Here is a 9,265-nt window from a genome sequence, read left to right as displayed (position 1 = left end):
TGGCTCATGCCTGTAATCCCAGATACTCAGGAGGCTGAGGCAGGAGAATCGCTTGAACCTGGGAGGCAGAGGTTGCAGGTGAGCTGAGATCCTGCCACTGCACTCTAGCCTGGGCAACAAGAGCAAGACTCTCTCAAAAAAAAAAAAAGAAAAGAAAAAAAAGAGTGACTTCCAGGCTGGGTGCGGTGCCTCAGGCCTGTAATCCCAGCACTTTGGGAAGCAGAGGCGGGAGGATCCCTTGAGGCCAGGAGTTCGAGACCAGCCTGGCCAACATGGTGAAACCCCATCTCTACTAAAAATATAAAAATTAGCCGGACATGGTGGCAGGCGCTTGTAATCCCAGCTACATGGGAGGCTGAGGCAGGAGAATTGCTTGAACCTGGGAGGCGGAGGTTGCAGTGAGCCGAGATGGCACCATTGCACTCCAGCCTGGGCAACAGAAGGAGACTTTATCTCAAAAACAAAACAAAACAAAACAAAACAAAACAAAACAGTGACTCCAGAGGGTTGGAGCCCTGCCAGATGCCTTAGTTGCTCATAACAGGCACTGCCGCCCCCTGGGAAGAGGGTCGCCCGCCGTAAATGCGGGAACAGTTAAATGACGATGGGAATGGGATGGGAACTTAATGGTGTTGCTACCTTTGGGTGGACTTGGAGGCGGCCCCACTTCCTGGGACAGGACTGCACAGACTGCCTGGGGAGGGGTCTTTGGCCCCCCAATTTCTGCAGGGAGGCTCGGGGAGTCCCTGTGAGCAGTTGATCACAGGTGGGTCCCATTCGATGACATCCTGTTTCTCCCCAACAGCCCTGGAGAAGGGGGACGTTGCCTGCTGTGGCTCTGGCTGTTTTCCTGGCCTGTGAGAGGTGGGGCCAGGGTGGCCGTTGGGAATCTGGGTGTTGCAAGGTGACCACAAACAGCTCTCTGGGGGAGGAGGAGGAAATGCAATTGATTTTCAGGAGCCTTCTGAGGTCAGGAGTGGGAGAGTGTGCGGGGAGACCCTCCTGGCAGCTCGGGGGTCCAACAGAAGATCTGGGGAAGTTTCAGAGTCTTCTCCCCCTAGGATCACCAGTGGTGGAGATGGGGCAGGCCTGGCCATGGAGGGCACATTGCTTGGCTGAGGGGCCTGGGCTTGACTGTGGGGCACTAGGGAGCCATGGGAGAGTTCAGAGCAGGCCGGAGGAGTTGAGCATACCAGATGCTGCTCAAAACCTTCATTTAAAAATTATTATTATTATTATTATTATTATTATTATTATTACTATTATTTTGAGATGGACTCTTGCTCTGTCGCCCAGGCTGGAGTGCAGTGGTGCGATTTCAGCTCACTGCCACCTCCCACCTCCTGGGTTCAAGTGATTCTCCCTCCTTAGCCTCCCGAGTAGCCAGGACCACAGGCGCCCACGACTACGCCCAGGTCATTCTTTTGTATTTTTAGTAGAGATGGCGTTTCACCATGTTAGCCAGGATGGTCTTGATCTCCTGACCTCGTGATCCTTCCGTTTTGGCTTCCCAAAGTGCTGGGATTACAGGCGTGAGCCACCGCGCCCAGCTTTTTTTTTTTTTTTTTTTTTTTTTAATAGAGATAGGGTCTCACCATGTTGCCAAGGCTGGTCTCAAACTCCTGGGCTCAAGTGATCCTCCCACCTCGGCCTCCCAAGGCGCTGGGATTACAGGCATGAGCCACCATGCCAGGCCTCAAAAACTTTTAAGAATATGAACCCCACTCCATGCTCAGCACTGTTCTGTCTAGAAGGCAGAGTCTGTCTGTGTCGCAGGGCACACTGATGTGCAGACAGGGGGCTCGCCCTGACGTCACGCGACTGGGAGGGACAGAGCTTCCAGCTCCAGGCCAAGGGGAAATGGGGCCTGGCCCACGGGAGAGCTGAGGCCCACGTTTGGCCAGGACAGGGTGGATGGAGACTGGGGCCTCTGCAGGGAAGATGGACAGGTAGGATCCGGGGTGGGCAGAGAGGGAGAGCTGGCTTGGACGGAGGCAGGCATCTGGGGGCTGTGCCATGGACCCTGTGCGGTGGCTGTGAGGCTCAGTGGAGACAGGATTTTTTTTTTTTTTTTTTATGTGACAGAGTCTCACTGTCTCCCAGGCTGGAGTGCAATGGCGCGATCTCGGCTCACTGCAAACTCCGCCTCCTGGGTTCATGCCATTCTCCTGCCTCAGCCTCCTGAGTAGCTGGGACTACAGGCACCCGCCACCACGCCCGGCTAATTTTTTGTATTTTTAGTAGAGACGGGGTTTCACCGTGTTAGCCAGGATGGTCTGGATCTCCTGACCTCGTGATCCGCCCGCCTCGGCCTCCCAAAGTGCTGGGATTACAGGCATGACCCACCGTGCCCGGCCTGGAGACCAGATTTGAGCCCTGGCACCCTACATTCCTGATGGGCAGCAGACTTCAAGGCACACTGGCCCCGCCTCCCTGGACTCTCCCCATATCCGCCCCTTGGAGGGGCAAACTGCCCTCAGAGGGCCCCCACAGGCCCAGACACAAACTGGTGTCCCCAAAGGTGTGGGGGACGCAGTAAGCCCCAAACCTCAGTTTCACCTTGGAAATGAGCCCCGTCGTAAAAAATGGAGGTAAGTTTGGACGCAGTAGCTCACACCTGTGCTCCCAGCACTTTGGGAGGCCGAGGCAGGTGGATTCCTTGAGGTTAGGAGTTCCAAACCAGCCTGAGCAACATAGTGAGACTCCGCTTCTACAAAAAAATACAAAAATTAGCCAGGCATGGTGGCATGTGCCTGTGGTCCCAGCTACTCTGGAGGCTGAGGCAGGAGGATTGCTGGAACCCAGGAATCGGAGGCTGCAGCGAGCTGAGATCATGCCACTGCACTCCACCCTGGTCAACATAGTGAGATCCCATCTCTACAAAATACACAAAAATTAGCCGGGCGTGGTGGCGGGCACCTGTGGTCCCAGCTATTTGGGAGGCTGAGGCAGGAGGATCACTTGAACCCAGAGATTGAGGCTACAGTGAACCAAGATCGTGCCACTGCCCTCCAGCCTGGGCGACAGCGAGACCTTGACTCTAAAAAAAAACAAAAAAAAGGAGATGAAATTTACATAACTTAAAATTAGCCATTTTGAACGGTACAGTTAAGTGGTTTTTGGTGCATTCACCGAGTTGTGCAACCATCACCGCTGTCCCGTCCTGGAACATTCCATCACCCCAAAGAAGGCAGCCCCATCTCCATCCATCAGCCATCACCCCGTGCCCTCCCCCGGCCCCTGGCAACCACAGAGCCACTTCCTGCCTCTGCAGATTTGCTTGTTCTGGACATTTGGTCTGTTTATTTTTATATGGTTTTTAATTTGTTTTTATTTATTTATTTTTTTTTGAGACGGGGTCTCTCTCTGTCGCCCAGGCTGGAGTGCAGTGGTGCAATCTCGGCTCACTGCAACCTCCGCCTCCCGGGTTCAAGTGATTCTCCTGCCTCAGCCTCCTGAGTACCTGGGATTACAAGCATGTGCCACCACGCCCAGTTAATTTTGTATTTTTAGTAGAGATGGGGCTTCTCCATGTTGGTCAGGCTGGTCTTGAACTCCCAGCCTCAGGTGATCTGCCTGCCTCGGCCTCCCAAAATGCTGGGATTACAGGCGTGAGCCACCGCACCCAGCTTGTCAATTATATCTCAATAAAGCTGTTGAAAAAGTTAAAAAAATAATCACCCAGTTGGCCACAGTGGTTCACACCTGTAATCCCAGCATTTTGAGAGACCGAGGTGGGTGGATCAGCTGAGGTCGGGAGTTTGAGACCAGCCTGGCCAATATAGTGAAACCCCATCTCTACTAAAAATACAAAAAATTAGCCGGGTGTGGCGGCAGGCACCTGTAATCCCAGCTACTCAGGAGGCTGAGACAGGAAAATCACTTGAGCCTGGGAGGTGGAGGTTGCAATGAGTTGAGATCACACCATTGCACTCCAGCCTGGGCAACAAGAGTGAAACTCCGTCTCAAAAAAAAAAAAATAATAATAATAATCATCATCATCATCATCATCACCCATACAGACCCGCAGGACTCAACGCAGGCCTGCCAGCTCCACTGCCCTGAGCTCCCCTGGTGCGAGGCCCAGTGGGCAGTGCTGGAGCCCCAGTGGCTTGGGATGGGGAGACCGGGACTCTGAGCTGGCTAGTGTTGTTGGGTGCTGGCTGCATGCCCGCCATGTGCTGGGCGCCGGGATCCACTGGTTCCTGACACCCTCACCTGCCCCTGGGGGTGCGGCCGTCTTCTAGAGGGGGAAACTGAGGGTCAGCGCGGAATGTGGGGGGAGCCCAGGCTGGCCCGGGGAGCAGTTGGCGGTGGAGGCCTTGGGCAACTTCCCGTGTTCCCACTGAGTGGGGCTGTCCCTGGGCCTGGGCGGGGACGCCGCCAACTGCCAAGGCCTGTGTATAAGGGTGGCCACCACCTTAGCCACAGAGCTGCCCCGCCATGTCGTGGCTGACAGTCCTGGCCCTGCTGGCTGGTCTGCTGGCGTCCTCGAGGGCCGGTGAGTGCCTCTCTGTGCCGGGTGGTCCCCCATCTGTGCTAGGGCCCGGCTGACAGGGCAGAGCTCGGACTCAAAGCACAGAGAAGACAAGCGGCTTGGCCTGGGTCACTCAGCCAGCCCGGCCTGGACAGTCCTGGGAAAGGCATGAGGGCGGACGGCGTGCGGGACTCAGGGGCCACCTGTCCTCTTGGGGATTGGGACAATGCGGGAGGGTGGGTCCCCCCGCAGCCCCACTGGGTGGATGGAGCTGAGGCTGGAGCTTCACGCACCCTCTCAGCCACTGTGTGGATTCTCGGGGATCTCAGAGCTGTCTCCCCCCACGCAGGCTCCGGCCCCCTCGTGGACATCGTGGGCGGCCGGAAGGCGAGGCCCCGCCAGTTCCCGTTCCTGGCCTCCATTCAGAATCAAGGCAGGCACTTCTGCGGGGGTGCCCTGATCCATGCCCGCTTCGTGATGACCGCGGCCAGCTGCTTCCGAAGCCAGTGAGGGGTCCCAGGGAGGGGGCCTAGGGGGCATTGGGGCTTAGAGAAGGGGCTTGGGGGGCTTAGGGATTCAGTGGGGGTGCTTGGTAGGTGAGAAGGGGAGGGGATTGCAGAAGGAGGGGCTCAGGGAAAGGAGGGGACTTGGAGAGGGAAATGGGGACTGAGTTGAGGAGGGACCCAAGGATATTGGGGGACTCAGATGGAGGAGGCCCAGAGAAGGGAAGGGGGTCAGATGGAGGAGGGGGCCCAGAGAAGGGAAGGGGGTCAGATGGAGGAGGCCCAGAGAAGGGAAGGGGGTCAGATGGAGGAGGTGCAGAGAAGGGAAGGGGCTCAGATGGAGGAGGCCCAGAGAAGGGAAGGGGGTCAGATGGAGGAGGGGACCCAGAGAAGGGAAGGGGGTCAGATGGAGGAGGGGGCCCAGAGAAGGGAAGGGGGTCAGATGGAGGAGGGGGCCCAGAGAAGGGAAGGGGGTCAGATGGAGGAGGGGGCCCAGAGAAGGGAAGGGGGTCAGATGGAGGAGGGGCCCAGAGAAGGGAAGGGGGTCACATGGAGGAGGCCCAGAGAAGGGAAGGGGGTCAGATGGAGGAGGTGCAGAGAAGGGAAGGGGCTCAGATGGAGGAGGCCCAGAGAAGGGAAGGGGGTCAGATGGAGGAGGGGACCCAGAGAAGGGAAGGGGGTCAGATGGAGGAGGGGACCCAGAGAAGGGAAGGGGGTCGGATGGAGGAGGGGGCCCAGAGAAGGGAAGGGGGTCAGATGGAGGAGGGGGCCCAGAGAAGGGAAGGGGGTCAGATGGAGGAGGCCCAGAGAAGGGAAGGGGGTCACATGGAGGAGGCCCAGAGAAGGGAAGGGGGTCAGATGGAGGAGGTGCAGAGAAGGGAAGGGGGTCAGACGGAGGAGGGGGCCCAGAGAAGGGAAGGGGGTCAGATGGAGGAAATGCAGAGAAGGGAAGGGGGTCAGATGGAGGAGGCTCAGAGAAGGGAAGGGGCTCAGATGGAGGAGGTGCAGAGAAGGGAAGGGACTCAGACGGAGGAGGTGCAGAGAAGGGAAGGGACTCAGACAGAGGAAGAGGCGCAGAGAAGGGAAGGGGTCAGATGGAGGAGGCTCAGAGAAGAGAAGGGACTCAGACGGAGGAAGAGGTGCAGAGAAGGGAAGGGGTCAGATGGAGGAGGCTCAGAGAAGGGAAGGGGCTCAGATGGAGGAGGTGCAGAGAAGGGAAGGGACTCAGAGGGAGGAAGAGGCGCAGAGAAGGGAAGGGGCTTGAGATGGGGAGGGGGCCCTGGAGGGTCTCGGCTCTGCTTCTGTAAAAGGAGGGGAGTTTTCAGGGTGAAGGATTGCAGTCTGCAGGCCGGGATCCCCCCTGATTTGCAAGCCGGCTTGCTCTGTGCCCAGGCCCCAGCCTGGTGTCCTCCCTCTGCCCTTTCCTCCGCTGCTCTCAGGAACCCTGGGGTTGGCACCGTGGTGCTGGGCGCCTATGACCTGAGGCGGCGGGAGAGGCAGTCCCGCCAGACGTTTTCCATCAGCAGCATGAGCGAGAACGGCTACGACCCCCAGCAGAACCTCAACGACCTGATGCTGCTTCAGGTGAGAGGACGGCGCGGGGCTCACGCCTGTGGTCCCAGCACCTTGGGAGGCCGACGTTAGCCAGGGAAACACGTCCAAACTCGGTCTCTACAAAAAAATACAAAAATTAGCCGGGAGTGGTGGCGCGCACCTGTGGCCCTTGTGCTTCAGGAGGCCGAGGTGGGAGGATGGCTTGAGGCCACGAGTTCGAGACCAGCCTGGGCAACATGGTGAAACCCTGTTGGGAGGATCACTTGAACACAGGAGCTTGTACTTAGCCTGGGCAACATGGCCAAACTCAGTCTCTACAAAAAAAAAAAAAAAGAAAAAAAAATGTGTGTGTGTGTGTGTGTGTGTGTGTGTGTGTGTGTGTATCTTGCAGGGCGAGGTGGCTCATGCCTGTAATCCCAGCATTTTGGGAGGCCGAAGTGGGTGGGTCACGAGGTCAGGAGATCGAGACCAGCCTGGCCAACATGGTGAAACCCCATCTCTACTAAAAATACAAAAATTAGCTGGGCGTGGCAGCCGGTGCCTGTAGCCCCAGCTACTCGGGAGGCTGAGGCAGGGGAATTGCTGGAACCCGGGAGGTGGAGCTCACAGTGAGCCGAGATCGTGCCCCTGCACTCCAGCCTGGGCAACAGAGCCAGACCCTGTCTCAAAAAAAACTTCCAAAAACAATACAGCAAAACACGCAGATGTACCACAGTTCACGTATGGAGCCTCCTGTTGGTGGAGACTGACGCTGTTTTCAGACGCTTTTATTGTGATAAAACCAAGTGAACGTTTTTCATTATTGTTTTTTTCTTTGAGAAAATGATAAAGTTATCTCAAAAATAATATAAAAAAATAAAAAAAGTAGAGACGGGGTTGCACCTTGTTGGCCAGGCTGGTCTTGAACTCCTGGCCTCAAGTGATCCACCCACGTTGGCCTCCCAACATGCTGGGAATACAGGCATGAGCCACCACACCTGGCCCCTGCTGGGAATTAAACGCAAACCACTTACAGACTACAATTCATGTCGCTGACACTTCTGCTCCCAGGGGGCCCCATGAGGCTGCAGTCCCCAGGGCCACCCTCCCCTGACTCCGTTTCCTTCCCCAGCTGGACCGCGAGGCCAACCTCACCAGCAGCGTGGCGATACTGCCACTGCCTCCACAGAACGCCATGGTGGAAGCTGGCACCAGATGCCAGGTGGCCGGCTGGGGAAGCCGGGGCAGCGGGAGACGTCTCTCCCGTTTTCCCAGGTTCGTCAACGTGACTGTGACCCCCGAGGACCAGTGTCGCCCCAACAATGTGTGCACCGGTGTGCTCACCCGCCGCGGCGGCATCTGCAATGTGAGTGCTCCCCGTGGCGGGAGGAGGGGTCTTGAGAGGTAATGAGCTCTCCGTGTCAGGAGAAAGCAAGTTCAGGCTGAGGGTGGCACAGCAGGGGGGCCCCAGGATGGAGCATTTTAACAGCATGAGAAACAGTATCTTTTTTTTTTTTTTTTTTTTGAGACAGAGCCTTGCTCTGTCACCCAGGCTGGAGTGCAGTGGCGCGATCTTGGCGGCTCACTGCAACCTCCGCCTCCCGGGTTCAAGCGATTCTCCTGCCTCGGCCTCCTGAGTAGCTGGGAATACAGGCATCGCCAGCACGCCCGGCTAATTTTGTATTTTTAGTAGAGACGCGGTTTCTCCATGTGGGTCAGGCTGGTCTCGAACTCCTGACCTCATGATCCGCCCGCCTCAGCCTCCCAAAATGTTAGGATAACAGGCGTGAGCCACCGTGCCTGGCCGAGAAACAGCATCTATCAAACGCCGGCTGTGAGCCACATCTGTGCTGGGGGTTGGGGACCCAGCAGGCATGGTAGAGCCGGTCACTGAGGGACTCAGGTGTGTGACTGCCAGGGGAGGGGCACCTGGCCCAGCCTGGAGGTGCCAGGTAGCTCCAGAAAGCAACAGATCCCAAGTTCCACTAGCAGTTAACCAGGGCAGAGAAAGAGAACAGCCCTGCAAAGGCCCTGGGGCTGGATCAGGACTTGTAGGTTCCAGGGGCAGCAAGAGGCCTCTGCAGTTCTGGGATGGCTCGGGAGCCAGGCCCTGGGACGCCCTGACACAGCTGCCGCCTGCCCAGGGGGATGGGGGCACCCCACTCGTCTGCGATGGCCTGGCACACGGCGTGGCCTCCTTCTCCGTGGGGCCCTGTGGCCGAGGCCCCGACTTCTTCACCCGAGTGGCGGTCTTCCGAGACTGGATCGATGGTGTTCTCAACAACCCGGGACCAGGGCCAGCCTAGGGGGGCCTGTGACCTCCCACGGAGCCCAGCCCCGCCCTCCACACCTCCCGCGCTCCACACCCACCTCTCGCAGCCCCGCCCCTGTCCCCGCTCCGGCCGGCGGGGTCCTGGCTGTAATAAAGAAGTCGATCTCGCCTCTGCTCCTGGTTTCTGTTCATCGGTGTGGCGGGGGGAGGAGGGCTGTGGGGAGGCGTGAGTGGCACCTTCACCGGCCTTAGGGGCACCCACCGCAGGGGCGCTGCCTGTGCAGATGTCAGATGTTCAGGGATTCCCTCAAAGCCCGGGAAGCAGGGGCTGGTGTTACCTCCACCGAACAGCGGGGTGCTGGGGGGAGGCCCAGGTTCAGAGAGGTTGGGTGGCTGCCCAGAGGTCACACAGCGAATGCCGGCTTTGAACTCGAATCTGTGAGTCTCCTCCCCCTTCCCACCTCTCACTGTGCTGGAGAA

General features: G+C 57.9%; 1 protein-coding gene across 3 annotated transcripts; it reads left to right on the top strand.

Annotated features, from left to right (window-relative positions):
• Positions 1-2,411: 2,411 nt before the first annotated feature.
• On the top strand, positions 2,412-8,959 carry AZU1 (azurocidin 1). 3 transcript variants are annotated; one of them, XM_030798113.1, is made up of 5 exons: positions 2,412-2,591; positions 4,827-4,983; positions 6,420-6,564; positions 7,646-7,879; positions 8,658-8,957. In XM_030798113.1, exons 1-5 carry the CDS (start codon positions 2,567-2,569, stop codon positions 8,817-8,819), a joined length of 723 nt encoding a protein of 240 aa, XP_030653973.1. In that variant the 5' UTR covers positions 2,412-2,566; the 3' UTR covers positions 8,820-8,957. The 3 variants fall into 3 exon arrangements, with proteins under 3 accessions (XP_030653973.1, XP_030653972.1, XP_030653971.1); XM_030798112.1 differs by lacking the exon at positions 2,412-2,591 and adding an exon at positions 4,013-4,501 and having other exon boundaries at positions 8,658-8,959; XM_030798111.1 differs by lacking the exon at positions 2,412-2,591 and having other exon boundaries at positions 4,419-4,983.
• Positions 8,960-9,265: the final 306 nt, after the last annotated feature.

Source organism: Nomascus leucogenys, chromosome 18 (assembly GCF_006542625.1).
Source record: "Nomascus leucogenys isolate Asia chromosome 18, Asia_NLE_v1, whole genome shotgun sequence".
Classification (NCBI taxonomy): Eukaryota; Metazoa; Chordata; class Mammalia; order Primates; family Hylobatidae; genus Nomascus; species Nomascus leucogenys.
The sequence above is the reverse complement of the archived record's forward strand: the minus strand, read 5'-3'. Positions and strand labels throughout refer to the sequence as shown.